Source organism: Schistocerca nitens, chromosome 4 (genome assembly GCF_023898315.1).
Source record: "Schistocerca nitens isolate TAMUIC-IGC-003100 chromosome 4, iqSchNite1.1, whole genome shotgun sequence".
NCBI lineage: Eukaryota > Metazoa > Arthropoda > Insecta > Orthoptera > Acrididae > Schistocerca > Schistocerca nitens.
In genome coordinates, this window is record NC_064617.1 from 922,334,505 (window position 1) to 922,352,674 (window position 18,170).

The following is an 18,170-nucleotide window of genomic DNA, read 5'->3' on the forward strand; positions in this document are numbered from 1 at the left end:
ATTTGGCGTCGCTAGCGCACCAGCCATTTTTCAGCGGTTTTTGGAACAGCTCACGGCTTCCGTTCCCGGCTGCATCAACTACCTGGATGACATTGTTGTCACGGGGGCCTCCACTGAGGAGCACCTTCGCAATTTGCGTTCACTGTTTCGGGTCCTGCATTCAGCTGGGTTGAAGTGCAATCTGGACAAGTCACAGTTTTTCCAACGCTCCATTGTGTATCTTGGTTTCCACTTGTCCCGTGAGGGTATACGTCCTCTACGACAGCACGTTGCGGCCATTACCGCTCTACCCCGGCCGTCTACGGTCAAAGAACTTCAGGCGTTTCTCGGCAAGGTTGCTTACTATCACAAATTCATTCCATCCGCGGCGGCAGTGGCTCATCCTCTGCATCAGCTGTTACGCAAAAACGTTCCTTTCTGTTGGTCCGACGAGTGTCAGCAGGCTTTTGTCCGCCTGAAGGCTCATTTGCAGTCGGCGCCTTGTCTTGCCACATTCCGTCCGGGTCAGCACTTGGTTCTGGCGACTGACGCGTCACAGTATGGCCTAGGGGCTGTTCTCGCCCATCGGTATGAGGATGGGTCGGAACGACCCATCGCCTACGCTTCCAAGACCCTCAACGATGCCCAACGGCATTACTCCCAAATCGAAAAGGAGGCGCTCGCTATCATTTATGCTCTAAAAAATTTCAGCATTTTTTGGATGGTTCTAAGTTTCACGTCATCACCGACCACAAGCCGCTGGTCTCCCTGTTCAGCCCCTCAGCGTCGCTTCCGGATAAGGCAGCTCACCGCCTGCAACGTTGGGCCTTATACTTGTCTCGTTTTCACTATGACATTCACTATCGCCCCACGGCCCAGCACGCAAACGCTGACGCGTTGTCGCGTTTGCCGATGGGCCCCGACCCGGTTTTCGATCGAGATGAACTACTCTGTTTCCACATTGATGAGGAAGAACGTTGTGCGGTCGAGGGTTTTCCACTTACAGGTTCGCAGGTCGCTTCGGCTACTGCGCGGGACCCGGTACTGCGTCAGGTGCTCGGTTTAGTTCAACGGAGTTGGCCGGACAGGACCAAGGGCCGGGCATCAGATCCCCTTCGCAACTACCATGCCTTGCGCCTTCGTCTGTCTGTTCGTGAGGGTGTTGTTCTTCTGGCCGCGGATGGCGCATCTCCACGGGTCGTGGTGCCAGCCTCTCTTCGCAAAGCTGTTCTCAAACTATTGCATGAGGGCCATTGGGGGATTTCTCGGACTAAGTCCCTGGCCCGCAGGCACGTTTATTGGCCCGGTATTGATTCGGACATCGCCCACATGGTCGCTGCGTGTGATCAGTGTGTTCAACAACTGGCTGCGCCTCGTACTATGCCCTCTCCGTGGCCTGATCCGGCGCAGCCGTGGGAACAGGTGCACGCTGACTTTGCCGGCCCCTTCCTCGGCACTTATTGGCTACTGTTGATTGACGCCTTCTCGAAGTTTCCGTTTGTTGTTCGATGTCCGTCGCCCACCCCTGTGGCGACGACGCTGGCTTTGTCCAAAATCTTTGCGCTAGAAGGTCTTCCATCCACGATTATCACGGACAATGGCCCTCAGTTCTCTTCACAGGCCTTCCGTGATTTTTGTTCTGGACAAGGGATTCATCATGTTACAGCACCGCCCTTCCATCCGCAATCGAATGGGGAGGTCGAGCGCCTTGTCCGCACTTTCAAAAGCCAAATGAAAAAATTCCTTAGTGATTTTTCCACAGATGGCGCTCTGTTGCAATTTCTGAGTTCTTATCGCTTCACGCCATTGGGTGATCACAGCTCTGCTGAACTCTTGCATGGCCGCCAACCGTGCACTCTACTGCACCTGCTTCACCCTGTCAGGCCTTGTACTGTGCCCCCTCGTGCGGGAAAATACCCGGTGGGCACCGACGTGTGGGCACGGGGGTATGGATCTCGCCCTAAATGGATTCCGGGGGTGGTCCAGGCTCTTCGCGGCCGCCGGCTTTGTGAAATACGTATGGACGATGGCATGGTTGTTCGCCATTACGACCAGATGCGCCCACGAGTGGTGGCCACGCCGGTGCCACCGCCCCTTCTTTCGTCTCCACCAGCCCGAGAAGCCAGTCCTGTTGCTGCTGCCGATCTTACGGGCGTGTTGCTGCAGCCGACGTCGCTACCGCTTCCGAGTACGCCGGAACCGGCCCCAGTCGCGACGCCGCCTTCTCCGGGACCCATCTCGCTGGAGCACACCCCCAGGTCCACGACACCTATGGATGCTGCTCCGGAGTTTTCACCCATTATCTCGTCCAGGAGGCACGTTCCACGAGCAAGCTTCCGTCCTGGACATTTTCGACCATACTCTCGTGTTTCTCCGCGGGATCTTCTCGGGGCCTCCCAAGAGGCCATAGATTTCTCCGCACTGTCCGTGTCTCCAAGGAAGTGAGTGTTTTTTTTTTTTCAAGGGGGGAAAAGTGTTGTGACAGTGCCACGACATTTAAAAGTGCCGCTACGTCAGTACGCGAACACAGCGATAGAGGCGCTCCGCAGCTCGGCCGAGCGCGGGAGCGCCACCTGGCTATGAACGGCGCTGGCCGCATGTCACGGCACGGCAGTCGAATGACGGATACGGAGTTAGTAGTATGTAACCCGCTAGAGTTTCTACTTTTCCAGATCCACGCAATTTATTAGCGATTAAAGGTTATAACAAAATGTGCTTTGAATGCTGCAGATGCATACATCACTAAATAGGAAATATAGCAACTAATGTACCATGGAACGGTACTGTGTGCAGTTGCTAATTGGGGCACTGGAAGCGTTTATCCGAACTGGTTGTGTCACAAAGGGGCAATAGGTATTGATACAGAACAGTGATCACCCTTTGGCTGCTCCCAGTGGATCAGTAGTTGCATACAGGTGAGACAGTAAAGAGCCATTGGTGATATTTTGAACAATAAGTCTTCAGACTTGGTAAAAATGTGAGAACATGGAGTAAGTGTGCATGACATAAGAGTACATTCCCAAATGTTCACTGGGCCACCCACTGTATGATTTGAAGTGTCATACATGTAAACTGCAGGTTGCTCAAGAGTTGAGACATTTATAGTCAAAACGTACTTGTTAACTGTGTTGGCATTCTTGCAATAACAAACTGAGAAACACAATTTCTCCAACAACCACAAATATAAGATGAAGCACACTTTTTCACAACTGGATATGTTAATAAGCAAATCTTCCATTACTGGTTTCAGGAAATCTAAGACATTTACATGAAAAGCACTTGTTGAATCCAAATGTTGTGATATCGTGTGCAGTTGGTGTGTATGAGATTATTGATCCTAGTTTCTTGAGGATGACACTGGATCCACACTACACTGAATGCAAGTCACTACTGCAAAATGTTGCAGAATAACATTTGGTTCCAACAAGACAGTAAACGGTTTACACACTACACTGAATTATGGCTGCACTCAGTCGTTTCCAAACCAGGTGATACCCCACTTCACCAGTGGGAGATGGCCATCCTGTTCCCTAGATTTAACAGCTATCTATTATTTCCTATGTGATTATGTGAAGGAAAGGGTTTTTCCAGTCATTTACAGACAGTTGATGAACTTAATACTGCCATTTGCTGTGAAATAAGCACCATTCTGCAGGATATGTTAAGATGTATTACAGAAACCTTCCCATTGAGCCTTCAGCAGTGCATCCAGGCAAATTGAGGACATGTAGAGAAAATTATTTTCAAGGTGTTGTGAGGAGGACTACTACCAATGTGTGTTACATACTATAGTAATTGACAATTTATGTATTTGTATTTCATAAACCCCCCCCATGAACCATGGACCTTGCCGTTGGTGGGGAGGCTTGCGTGCCTCAGCGATACAGATGGCCGTACCGTAGGTGCAACCACAACGGAGGGGTATCTGTTGAGAGGCCAGACAAACATGTGGTTCCTGAAGAGGGGCAGCAGCCTTTTCAGTAGTTGCAGGGGCAACAGTCTGGATGATTGACTGATCTGGCCTTGTAACACTAACCAGAACGGCCTTGCTGTGCTGGTACTGCGAACGGCTGAAAGCAAGGGGAAACTGCAGCCGTAATTTTTCCCAAGGGCATGCAGCTTTACTGTATGGTTAATGATGATGGCGTCCTCTTGGGTATAATTTTCCGGAGGTAAAATAGTCCCCCATTCGGATCTCCGGGCGGGGACTACTCAAGAGGACGTCGTTATCAGGAGAAAGAAAACTGGCGTTCTACGGATCGGAGTGTGGAATGTCAGATCCCTTAATTGGGCAGGTAGGTTAGAAAATTTAAAAAGGGAAATGGATAGGTTGAAGTTAGATATAGTGGGAATTAGTGAAGTTAGGTGGCAGGAGGAACAAGACTTTTGGTCAGGTGATTACAGGGTTAAATACAAAATCAAATAAGGGTAATGCAGGAGTAGGTTTAATAATGAATAAAAAAATAGGAGTGCGGGTTAGCTATTACAAACAGCATAGTGAACGCATTATTGTGGCCAAGATAGACACAAAGCCCATGCCTACTACAGTAGTACAAGTTTATATGCCAACTAGCTCTGCAGATGATGAAGAAATTGATGAAATGTATGACGAGATAAAAGAAATTATTCAGGTAGTGAAGGGAGACAAAAATTTAATAGTCATGGGTGACTGGAATTTGTCAGTAGGAAAAGGGAGAGAAGGAAACATAGTAGGTGAATATGGATTGGGGGGAAGAAATGAAAGAGGAAGCCGCCTTGTAGAATATTGCACAGAGCATAACTTAATCATAGCTAACACTTGGTTTAAGAATCATGATAGAAGGTTGTATACATGGAAGAACCCTGGAGATACTAAAAGGTATCAGATAGATTATATAATGGTAAGACAGAGATTTAGGAACCAGGTTTTAAATTGTAAGACATTTCCAGGGGCAGATGTGGATTCTGACCACAATCTATTGGTTATGAACTGCAGATTGAAACTGAAGAAACTGCAAAAAGGTGGAAATTTAAGGAGATGGGACCTGGATAAACTGAAAGAACCAGAGGTTGTAGAGAGTTTCAGGGAGAGTGTAAGGGAACAACTGACAGGAATGGGGGAAAGAAATACAGTAGAAGAAGAATGGGTAGCTCTGAGGGATGAAGTAGTGAAGGCAGCAGAGGATCAAGTAGGTAAAAAGATGAGGGCTAATAGAAATCCCTGGGTAACAGAAGAAATATTGAATTTAATTGATGAAAGGAGAAAATATAAAAATGCAGTAAATGAAGCAGGCAAAAAGGAATACAAACATCTCAAAAATGAGATCGACAGGAAGTGCAAAATGGCTAAGCAGGGATGGCTAGAGGACAAATGTAAGGATGTAGAGGCTTGTCTCACTAGTTGTAAGATAGATACTGCCTACAGGAAAATTAAAGAGACCTTTGGAGAGAAGAGAACCACTTGTATGAATGTCAAGAGCTCAGATGGCAACCCAGTTCTAAGCAAAGAAGGGAAGGCAGAAAGGTGGAAGGAGTATATAGAGGGTTTATACAAGGGCGATGTACTTGAGGACAATATTATGGAAATGGAAGAGGATGTAGATGAAGATGAAATGGGAGATAAGATACTGCGTGAAGAGTTTGACAGAGCACTGAAAGACCTGAGTCGAAACAAGGCCCCGGGAGTAGACAACATTCCATTGGAACTACTGACGGCCTTGGGAGAGCCAGTCCTGACAAAACTCTACCATCTGGTGAGCAAGATGTATGAGACAGGCGAAATACCCACAGACTTCAAGAAGAATATAATAAGTCCAATCCCAAAGAAAGCAGGTGTTGACAGATGTGAAAATTACCGAACTATCAGTTTAATAAGTCACAGCTGCAAAATACTAATACGAATTCTTTACAGACGAATGGAAAAACTGGTAGAAGCCGACCTCGGGGAAGATCAGCTTAGATTCCGTAGAAATACTGGAACACGTTAGGCAATACTGACTTTACGACTTATCTTAGAAGAAAGATTAAGGAAAGGCAAACCTACGTTTCTAGCATTTGTAGACTTAGAGAAAGCTTTTGACAACGTTAACTGGAATACTCTCTTTCAAATTCTGAAGGTGGCAGGGGTAAAATACAGGGAGCGAAAGGCTATTTACAATTTGTACAGAAACCAGATGCCAGTTATAAAAGTCGAGGGGCATGAAAGGGAAATAGTGGTTGGGAAAGGAGTGAGAGGGTTGTAGCCTCTCCCCGATGTTATTCAATCTGTATATTGAGCAAGCAGTAAAGGAAACAAAAGAAAAATTCGGAGTAGGTATTAAAATTCATGGAGAAGAAATAATAACTTTGAGGTTCGCCGATGACATTGTAATTCTGTCAGAGACAGCAAAGGACTTGGAAGAGCAGTTGAACGGAATGGACAGTGTCTTGAAAGGAGGATATAAGATGAACATCAACAAAAGCAAAATGAGGATAATGGAATGTAGTCAAATTAAATCGGGTGATGCTGAGGGGATTAGATTAGGAAATGAGACACTTCAAGTAGTAAAGGAGTTTTGCTATTTAGGGAGTAAAATAACTGATGATGGTCGAAGTAGAGAGGATACAAAATGTAGACTGGCAATGGCAAGGAAAGCATTTCTGAAGAAGAGAAATTTGTTAACATCAAGTATAGATTTAAGTGTCAGGAAGTCGTTTCTGAAAGTATTTATATGGAGTGTAGCCATGTATGGAAGTGAAACATGGACGATAACCAGTTTGGACAATAAGAGAATAGAAGCTTTCGAAATGTGGTGCTACAGAAGAATGCTGAAGATTAGATGGGTAGATCACGTAACTAATGAGGAGGTATTGAATAGGATTGGGGAGAAGAGAAGTTTGTGGCACAACTTGACTAGAAGAAGGGATCGGTTGGTAGGACATGTTTTGAGGCATCAAGGGATCACAAATTTAGCATTGGAGGGCAGCGTGGAGGGTAGAAATCTTGGAGGGAGACCAAGAGATCAATACACTAAACAGATTCAGAAGGAAGTAGGTTGCAGTAGGTACTGGGAGATGAAGCTTGCACAGGATAGAGTAGCATGGAGAGCTGCATCAAACCAGTCTCAGAACTGAAGACCACAACAACAACAACATTTCATAACTGTATTAAATTACTACAGACATCAGAGCGTGCTTGTAGATAAAGTGTTTCAATAACTGCCTGTAATAAGCAGCAGTTTTAACCAATTTTCGCATGGATCTTTTATGGCGTACGTTGTGTGTCGTGGACCATACAGGCATAGTTGAAGTGAGTGCAAAAAAGTCTGTGTGACATTGCAACAGGTGGTTGTAATTTTCCTCATAGACTTGGTGAACATGACATTCTTTAAAACTGATAACATCCATTGATTTTAACCATATCATATTAGATACTATGATTATTTTAGATTAGCAAAAGTAGATGCTATGTGTTGCAGTTGTGCACATGCTTTGTTTTCTCTATTGAACTATGCTGCTTGGCAAAGCACACACAACACGTGGTATAAAATGTCGTAAAAAAGATTTAAACTGCTGACTGTTGTAGATAGTTATCTACCAGAAAGAAACTTAACTCAACCTCCCCCCCCCCCCCCCCCTCCCTCTATCCCACCCCTCCTTTTTCTCCCAGTGTCATGTTGTAAACTGCCGTGTGTTAGGTACTTTATTACTCTCTATACACTTCACATTCCATTTATGTTTCTTCTAGGAGCCCACTGTCAAAGAAGAGAGTGTGAAGACTGGCAGAACAAAAGCTAAAGGAAAGAAAGAAGGAACAGTCAGCAGTGAAGAAACTGAAAATGGTGTTAATCCTGACGAAACTTCATATGAGGTAAAAATGGAGATACACATCAAAGCTTTAATACAAATCCTCTCAGTTAGTGCCCAACTGTACACTTTCCTCCCAATGCTATACATTTTTTTAATCTTCAGTTGCCTGTGATTTATTTGATGTTAAGGGATGTGAATCGTGGCTATAAGGCAGGAAGACATTGAAGCAATTCAGAGGCAGGCTGTTAGATTTGTTACTGGTGGGTTCGAAAAACATGCAGGTATTATGAAGATGCTTCAGGAACTCAAATGGCAATCACTGAGGAGAAGGCCACATTCTTTCTGAGGAGCACTCTTGGTGTCGATAAGATGACAGTGCACACCATTATCACTGAAGATTTGGCAGTGCGAAAGATCTGCAGTAAACTTGTCCTGAAGGTCTTAATGGATGACCAAAATCGGAGGTAAATGTGCTTGCGAAGATCTTCTGCAATGCATTGAAGAAATTCCTGCCTTTTTGATGAAATTATCGTAGGAGACAAAACTTGGATATTCAAATACGACCTGGAAACAAGGCAGCAAAGTTCCAAATGGCACACTGTAACATAACTAGTGATGAAAATAAATTTATACCCATTAGGAGTAGTTAAGTCTATTATACATCTTTAAATTTCTTGAAGAATTTTTGTTCTCACTGTAAATGTCCTGTTGTGATGGAGTGTCCTTGTCTTTGAAGCATAGCCGTATTTACCTGTGCTAATATGCCTCCGATGGCTATGCCGCTATCAAATCTGGCTGAAAAGTGGTTGTCTAAAGTGGCCTATTGTAAATGATGTGTTCCAGAAGAGGTTTTCAGTCCAAGTATTTTAACTGCACTTCGTTATTAAATAACCTGTGGTTTATGGCCAGATCAAGTCGCATTCACTATTCATTTCTGCATAGATAAAGAGCTAGCCACATATTACACTCAACTGATATTCCATATTGAGATTACTCGAGTGCAGTAACCTGACAGTGAAATGATGCCGAAGTTTACTACATGTGGCAGGTAGATCATTAATATATTCCCTAACTACACTCTCCTTTCCAAATGGGTAGCCATATCAAAAGATCACACTTTGCACAGTAAATAAAATATGGTAATAAAGCAGTTCTCAGCCTGTTCCTATTGTCACAGTAAGCATTATTGAAGATTAACACAGTTGATAAAACCAATTAGGGTTCACAATCAATGACTGAAAATCGGTTACTGAATAGACCCTCGAATATGGAATTTAGATAAAACTAGGCATCTCTTACAACTTGTGATTTGTGCTAACTTATCTGTGTATGTTGTGCAGTAATTTTGGACACAGATCTTGCTCATATCATAACCTTCGCAGATTGACTGACTAAAATGGCTCCCAAAATTTTCCTTTTGCAAGGTTACAATTATCAATGCTACTCTCAGATATTGTTGTCCTCTTTCTGTTTACAAGTTCCAGTTAAACATTTACATTCGTGATTAACTGAATAGTGAGGAGAGGTTCTTTTGAATGTGACCTTTTAGATATGACAGTAATTGTTATTGAATTATGCTGTTTGTTTTGCCAAAATATTGGATCCTTCTTCAGTAACAATGTTTTTGATAAAAATGCTAATTACTTTGAAACTAAATGAGTGCAAAAGTTGCTAATGTGTCTCCAACATTAGCTATAGGAATACTTCAGTTATTTGTATATACATTTGATCTACTTCATATGAAATATAGCAACACGTTTACATAGGAACCATAATAATGAAGTTTTATTTTACAGGTACTTTGCAATTAGCACAGTTTCTAGGTAACTAAATTTCACCATTAGCTTCTGATTAACAAAATGAATGTACTGGACAATAAAGTGAAGTAGGCGAAGCTTTGAACTATTATTATAGATTTTTGGTACTGTACAAATCTGATGATCTCAAAGATATTTGGGGGGGGGGGGGGATGTAATTTTGGAGGGAAATAAAAACAGAGCAGGGGGAAATACACATCCTTCATTACACAACCGCACGAGGTTATATATACAGATATTTGGCAAATAGCTGACTATGTAATCCAATTTCTAACCAACCACAAACAGAATTTTACAAAATAGTTAAAAGTACAGATTCAAAATTGTTTTGGTTGCCTAAACTGGCCACAGATTAGCAATGAGAGAAAAAGGAAGGAATTCCTCATCTTCCAGTCTAATCACTGATTATTCTTACACAATTCGACTTTCCGTTGTTTCACTTAGCTGAAGTTGCCTCCATGCCATTTGTAGGTCAAAATGGTTGCCTTATGTCATCCAATTTCGCCAGTGTCCTGGGAAACATATTCTCCATCATTGTACCTGGAAAGCAAAATGAAACATCTCACAAATAATTACCATAACTAAACATACAACAGAAAGTTTCATTTTTGAAAGACATATTCATTACATATACATTATATACACACAACATATTTTTCAAATAATGGAAAATCCAGGATGGAATTTTACAATAGTAGAGAAGGGCAGTGTCACGTAAAGTGCCATCTGCCACACACCGCTGGGTGGCTTGCGGAGTATAAATGTAGATGTAGATGAAGGAAAGTTGCTACTCACCGTACAGCGGAGATGCTGAGTCGCGATAGGCACAACAAAAAGATTTCACACAATTATAGCTTTTGGCCTTTGTCAGTGCCACACACACACACACACACACACACACACACACACACACACACACGCACACGTGCGCAAGCACAACTTGCACACACATCTGCATTCTCAGACAGTTGTATCCACATTGCGAGCAGCAGCACCAGTGCATGATGGGAGTGGCAACTGGGTGGGGGTAAGGAGGAGGCTGGGATGGGGAGGGGGGGGATAGTATGGTGGGGGTGGCGGACAGTGAAGTGCTGCAGTTTAGGCGGAGGGCAGAAGAGGTGGAGGGGGGGGGGTACGTAGCGGAAAGGAGAGAAATAAAAAGAAATTAAAAGACTGGGTATGGCAGTGAAATGAGAGCTGTGTAGTGCTGGAATGGGAACAGGGAGGGGGCTGGATGGGTGAGGACAGTGACTAACGAAGGTTGAGGCCAGGAGAGTTATAGGAACGTAGGACGTATTGCAGGTAAAGTTCCCACCTGCGCAATTCAGAAAAGCTGGTGTTGGTGGGAAGGATCCATATGGCACAAGCTATGAAGCAATCATTGAAATGAAGAACATCGTTTTGGACAACATGCTCACCAACAGGGTGACCCTGCTGTTTCTTTGCCACAGTTTGTCAGCAGCCACTCATGCAGACAGACAGCTTGTTGGTTGTCATGCCTTCATAGAATGCAACACAGTGGTTGCAGCTTAGCTTGTAAATAACATGACTGGTTTCACTGGTAGCCCAGCCTTTGATGGGATAGGTGATGTTAGTGACCGGATTGGAGTAGGTGGTGGTAGGAGGATGTATGGGACAGGTCTTGGATCTATGTCTATTACAGGGATATGAGCCATGAGGAAGGGGATTGGGTGCAGGGATTGTGTAAGGATGGACGAGTATGTTGTGTAGGTTTGGTGGACGGCGGAATACCACGGTAGGAGGGGTGGGAAGGATAGTGGGCAGGACATTTCTCATTTCAAGGCACAACAAGAGGTAATCAAAACCCTGGCAGAGAATGTAATTCAGTTGCTCCTGTCGCGGATAGTACTGAGTTACGAGGGGAATGCTCTTATGTGGCCAGACTGTGGGACTTTGGGATGTGGTGGGAGACTGGAAAGAAAAGGCACAGGATTATTTTTTTTTTTTTTTTTTTTTTTTTTTTTTTTTTTTTTTTTTTTTTTTTTTTTTGCTAGGTTGGTGGGATAATTATGGTCAGTGAATGCTTCAGTGAGACCCTTCGTATATTTTGAGAGGGACTGCTCGTCACTGCAGATGCAACGACCACAGATGGCTGGGATGTACGGAAGGGACTTCTTGGTATGGAATGGATGGCAGCTGTTGATCTGGAGGTATTGCTGGTGGTTAGTAGGTTTGATATGGGCAGAGGTATTGATGTAGCCATCTCTGAGGTGGAGGTCAACATCCAGGAAGGTGGCTTGTTGGGTAGAATAGGACCAGGTGAAGCAAATGGGGGAGAAGTTGTTGAGGTTCTGGAGGAATGTGAATAGGGTGTCCTCACCGTCAATCCAGTTAGCAAAAATGTCATAAGTGAATCTGAACCAGGTGAGGCGTTTAGGATTCTGGGTTTTTAGGAAGGATTCCTCTAGATGGCCCATGAATAGGTTGGCATAAGATGGCGCCATGTGGGTGCCCATAGCACTACCCTGTATTTGTTTGTAGTTAATGCCTTCAAAGGAGAAGTAATTGTGGATGAAGATATAGTTGGCCATGACAACTAAGAAGGAGGTTGTTGGTTTGGAATCCATAGGGTGTCTGGGAAGGTAGTGTTAGATAGCAGTAAGGCCATGGGCATTAGGAATGTTAGTATACAGGGAGGTGGCATCAATAGTGATGAGCAGGGCACCTTGTGGTAAAGGGACAGGAACTGGGGAGAGTCGGTGGAGGAAATGGTTGGTATCTTTTATATAGGAGGATAGGTTCCGGGTAATACGTTGAAGGTGTTGGTCTACAAGAGCATAGATTCTCTCAGTGGGGGCACAGTAACCGGCCACAATAATGTGTCCTGGGTGGTTGGGTTTATGGACTTTAGGAAGCATGTAGAAGGTGGGAGTGCGGGGACTCTGGGGAGAGGTTCTGGGATGGGCCTAAGGATTTGAGTAGTGACTGTTGATCCTGCTGGATTACTGGAATGGGGTCACTGTGGCAAGATTTGTTGGTGGAAGTACCTGACAGCTGATGGTGTCCTTCTGCCACGTAATCCTTGTGGTTCAATACAGCAGTGGTGGAGCCTTTGTCTGCTGGTAGGATTAATAGATCAGGATCAGTTTTTAGATGGTGGACTGCAGTTGTTTCTGCAGATGTAATTTTAGTTTGCATGTTGAGGAATTTGGGGAATGATAGTGAGGCAAGGTTCGAGGTTATGAAATTCTGGAAAATTAACAGGGGGTGGTTTGGAGGCAGTGGGAGTGGATCACGGTTGGATAGGCGAGTGAACTGAGTAAGGCAAGGTTCAATAATGGTCTTTGGTTGAGTCAGATTGGTTGGGTTGGTGGCGAAAAATTGTTTCCACTGTAGGGACCAGGAGGAGGAGAGGAGGTGTTTAACTAGTCCTGCATTGTGTGAATCTTTTTGTTGTGCCTATCGCGACTCAGCATATCTGCTATATGGTGAGTAGCAACTTTCCTTCTCTAATATTGCAACATATTTTTCAACATTTCACGAAAATTTACTTATAAACATCGCATAAAGAGAATGGAATCTGTTCCATGTACTTTTGTGCTTAAACTTAAATCATTGTCCCACTTCTCTGGACTCGAAGATCAAATACCCAATCTAGTATTCCAAATGACTAAGCACACATTCTATATAGTAGAAAGGTAACAAAACCATGATCACAGTACCATTACATAATTACTAGTTACATGAAATTAAGAGGATGGAAGCTGCTTCAAAACATTACATTGCCCCACTCAAATTAGATCACTACCTTCACTCAAGCAGAAAATTTAATTCTCATAAAATTTCCCAAAAGTCATCAAATCGTCCACTGTTGTCAGAATGTTGTTATTATCTTTTGACTTGCTGCTACTAGTTAATCAGCAAAAGTGTTTTTCCTTTGCTGTATCAATAACACCCTAAGTCAACCATTACCCAGAACACAAATATCAATTTCCAACAGCATGTAAAACCATATGCAGTATTATATGACTAGTACTTTAGCAGATATTACACTTTCAGTTAGCTTTTCACACCCAGTGTCATAAATCACTCATAAATAATACCAAATGTTGTCTAGCTCAAACGGATTTTCATTATAACAAAACCACACCTACCGGTATACAATTAGCATTACATTAGCCATTCATGACCTGAGAAGTAAACACCTTCTTTGCTCCTCATATTGGGGGATAATGAATATACAGAACCACACTCAGCAGTAACAAATCCTAGTAATATATATATATATATATATATAATGGTCTTTGGTTGAGTCAGATTGGTTGGGTTGGTGGCGAAAAATTGTTTCCACTGTAGGGACCAGGAGGAGGAGAGGTGGTGTTTAACTAGTCCTGCATTGTGTGAATCTTTTTCCTTTGCTGTATCAATAACACCCTAAGTCAACCATTACCCATATATATATATGTCAAACTGTCATAACATAATAGACAAAAACTCACTGGCTAAATCAGTTACTTCACTGTATTCCATCATATTACTTTAAATTGATACATAAAGGGCAATACACACACCAACTTTGCTTTCTCATTCCACATACATTACTATAGGCATCTTTCACACACATGGACAAATATCTCTATAACTTTTATATTACCACAAATAGTACTGTACCATGTATTCAGAAAATTCTCTCTTTATTTCTGCTGAGAAATTCCTACTGACTCTACACATTGGCTGATTACCTTACATGTCTTCAATATGATTTTCAGATACTTGCACATTTTTCACATTACCTAACAGTCTTCTCATTTTTCATTCACCTTACCTGTTGGCTGAAGGAAATTTATTAATGGTGAAACAAAATTATTCTTGATCAACGTCAAATCAAAAGAAATCCATCTTCCCATCAATTCTACCAAATACCATATATGTCTTGTATTTTATACTTGCTAGCATCCTCTTATAGCTCCATTACTTATCATTAATCCAGTATAAACAAACAGCACAGAAAAAACTATACTCAAATACATTACTATACTAAAGATCATACATAAGTCAAAGAAAATTACTGATCAACGTAAAAGATACATACTGAATAGTAGAAGAGATTGAATGTCTTAGGAAAAAGGAGTAGTGAGACACCCAGCTAGGGTAAGCAATATCGCCCATGAGGAATTCAGTGCAGATTACTGAACCCCCTACTTGCTGGTAGTTTCACAATTAATTGGACCCGCCTTTCAGAACATCTGCCAAAACACTGCTTTGTACATGTAACCCCACACAAATACAATGTCGGTTATATTCAAGTTGAAATTCAGTTCTTTGACATTCACTTTTGGAATTGTTCTCATTGCACTTGCAGTGCCACTTACTCCCTGATTATTACTACAAATTACTTCCAGTAAACCTGCATTGAAAACCACATGAAAAGTACAAGTATAGAAATTTACTTTTTGAATCTTGACACTGAAAATTACATTTTGCAAATTTACATGGAAAATAAACATTTTGCACTTCCTCACTAAATAGGCTGTTTGTGAACTGTTCACTTCTTTATCTATCTCTAATGCTTAGCACATATCTATCACAGAAATGGAGCATATTTCTTTAATTTTATAATTTTTCTCAGCTAACTCACAAATCAGTGCCACAATGCTTACATTTACACTTGTTACATTTCATTTCACGTACCTTGTTACTAATTATCAGAGTTTTACATTCTTTGCTAGCAAGAACAGCAACTTTATCACCAGTGTCATTTACTACTTGTAAACACTCTCCTTTCACATCAAGAACATCAGTATCTACATTAACAATTTTCTGATCGAATCCAAGATCTTGGATATTAACATTACTTACTTGCACTGCATCCACAATCAATTCATCGCCATCATACTAAGTCCATAGTTGTTTGCACTACACCCAGATCAACAACTTGGGTAATCATTCATGAAAAACTTTGTCACATTAATTTTCAATCTTATTTACCCTAAGTTCAATTTGTGGCAGAGCACCTACAATACTGTTGATTATCAAAGTCTCATCTTCTTTAACCTTCTGACATCCATTCACACTATTACCTATTTTAGTGGAGTATCACTCATCACTTCCACACATCCTGATTCAATAACCACCAATATACCATTCATACTGGTATCACATTCATTCGCAATTTCACACACATCTTTATACTTTTGGTCAATTTCGTTTATTTCCACTTAAGTCATTTTAAGCTCTTCAACACTACTGCTAATTGATGACACTTTATACACCTCTCCCTCAATAAACTTGTCAGCCTGGCTAACCACTTCATTTAGTACTGGTAAAGACTCTGTTCTCTTTACAAAATCTGTCTTAATCTCAACAACTGCTGCTCTTTTACATCATTACAAAGTATAAATTACTCACTTTCTCCTTTGTCATTAGCCTCCTGCTCCAAATCATTTGCTCTGCCAACAGCTTCATTCACTTTCTGCATACTTTCCATCATTCACTTTCTGCACACTTACCTACCATCTCAGCATCCTCAAATGTACCACTACTTACATCAACATTCTCATTACCTACCTCTACTTTCTAATATAAGCAGCAGTTACCTGCTTTAATTCAGAAATCATTTCATTATCATCACCAAAAGAAAAAGTTTTTACTCCATCAGTTAAATTATCCTGATAAAAATCAACTACTTCCATGCCCTTATTACATGTGTTTTTAATCAAATTTTCATCTGGCAACTCATCAGTGACACAATTTTCTAAATTTGAACCCAAATTTTCTGTTACACTACATTTGGTTTTATTCTGTAGACTTAAATTTACATTTCTGAAGTCCGTATTCATTTCAGTTATTTCTGAATGTAAACTAACATCATCGTATTTAATGCTACTTCTAGTATTACTCATTAACTTTCTAACAAAGTGCTCCTGCAGTGTCATTAACTGTACCAGTAATGACTTCTTGTCTTCCTTTACTGACACTTCTTTTCCTGTAACCCTCAATACAATGTCCTTAACTTCTGGGTTACTCATTTTGGTTGAACAAATAAGTCACTCAATGATACAAACACTCTTACCATGATAATTTTCCGTCACCAACTGTAGCTGCCGTGTCATCGTCTGCTAATTGCTGCAGCTCGTAATCTTCACGTTGGTTCTGCATATTGTGTTGATTACATCTGCTCTGGCTTGAGTCATTCAACTGTCATGCTCCGGGGTGTGACTTCATTGATTGGCAGCTGTCCAGGATAGTCAATGCTGCTGATTTCAGGCAGTACAATGTTTCCCATTTGTCAAGCTTTTTCTCCATAACAGCATCAGTTTCTGTGCCTAATTCCAAACAATTAAAAGTTTCCAATGTTCATAAAATTGTCTGTGCACTGCCCTACTTATTGTATGTAAATTCAGTTAATTTATATGCCACACGATTGTTTTTCACTGTTTAACAATCACTTCGTCAGTTCCACTGTGAATAATTTTAAAGTCCACTGCAATGTTACATGAGTTCTTAAAACCTGTATTTTCCCTGTAAAGTGCTGCAAACCCATGGGGCGCCAAATGAAGCGTAGCTGTACCTGTGCTAATATGCCTTCGGTAGCTGTGCCTCTGTTGAATCTGGCTGAAAAATATTGTCTGAAGTAGGCAAGATTTCAGTCCACATACTGTAATTGCACTTTTTGTTAAATAACCTACAGTTTATGGCCAGGTCAAGCCTCATTCACTATTAATTTCAGCACAGATAAACAGCTATCCACATACTGTAACAGTTCTTGAACAACCAGATAGGCCTGTTGTGTGTCAGTGCTATTGTGTTAACAATATGGATGTTATCATTTCCTGAGAAGTAATGTCAGTTTTGAGCTGTCACATATGTAGTGCCTTTCGTTGCAGGCAGTTTACCATTGTTGATTTTAAGTGAGCACGCCGTTCTGCAGTTGACCGTCTCGTTACTTTGTGCACCCACATCGTGAATGGTTTTGTGTGGAAGTCCCAGGCTGTGGTCATATTTTACGATTTGAAGATAGCCTGACACCTGTTGGAGGACTGGTATCCTCCGTACTCTCTACACATGCGTCTTCTGTGGTTGCCTGCCCCGTTTCGTTCAGGGATTTTTAAAAGACCGAGCTTTCAAGGTATGTGTGGGTTCTGCCTTGTCAGACACTTTTATCCAGGAAAACGGTGTGCCTCGGGGTTTCATCCTGAACGTCATCCTCTTTGCTATAACCATTAACCCTATAATGACTTGTCTACCGCAGGACACCTCCGGCTCCCTTTTCGTTAATGATTTTGCCATTTATTGCAGTTCTCCATAGACTCCTCTCATCGAGCGGCATCTTCAGCTATGTCTCATTCATCTTTACTCATGGAGCACTGACAATGGCTTTCGTTTTTCCACTGTCAAAACAGTTTGTATGAATTTCTGGTGGCGCAATTGGTTTCTTCCACCGTCTTTACATCTTGAGCCTGTTGCTCTTCCACTCGTTGAAACTACGAAATTCCTAGGGCTCATGCTCGAAAGGAACCTTTCTTGGTCCTCCCACATGTCTTTACCTGGCGGCCCGTTGCACGCGATCCCTCAGCGTCCTACATGGCCACAGTGGTACTTCCTGGGGACCAGATCAAACCACTTTCTTTCATTTGTACCGGTCCC

General features: G+C 42.2%; 1 protein-coding gene across 2 annotated transcripts in view; it reads left to right on the plus strand.

The window, feature by feature from the left end:
- Positions 1-18,170, plus strand: part of LOC126253543 (M-phase phosphoprotein 8-like) — a 203,016-nt gene that overhangs the window by 167,354 nt on the left and 17,492 nt on the right. For both annotated transcript variants that reach the window (XM_049954937.1, XM_049954938.1), the window contains exon 4: positions 7,685-7,807. In XM_049954937.1, the coding sequence (XP_049810894.1) occupies positions 7,685-7,807 (123 nt within the window). The remainder of the gene's footprint in view (positions 1-7,684; positions 7,808-18,170) is intronic.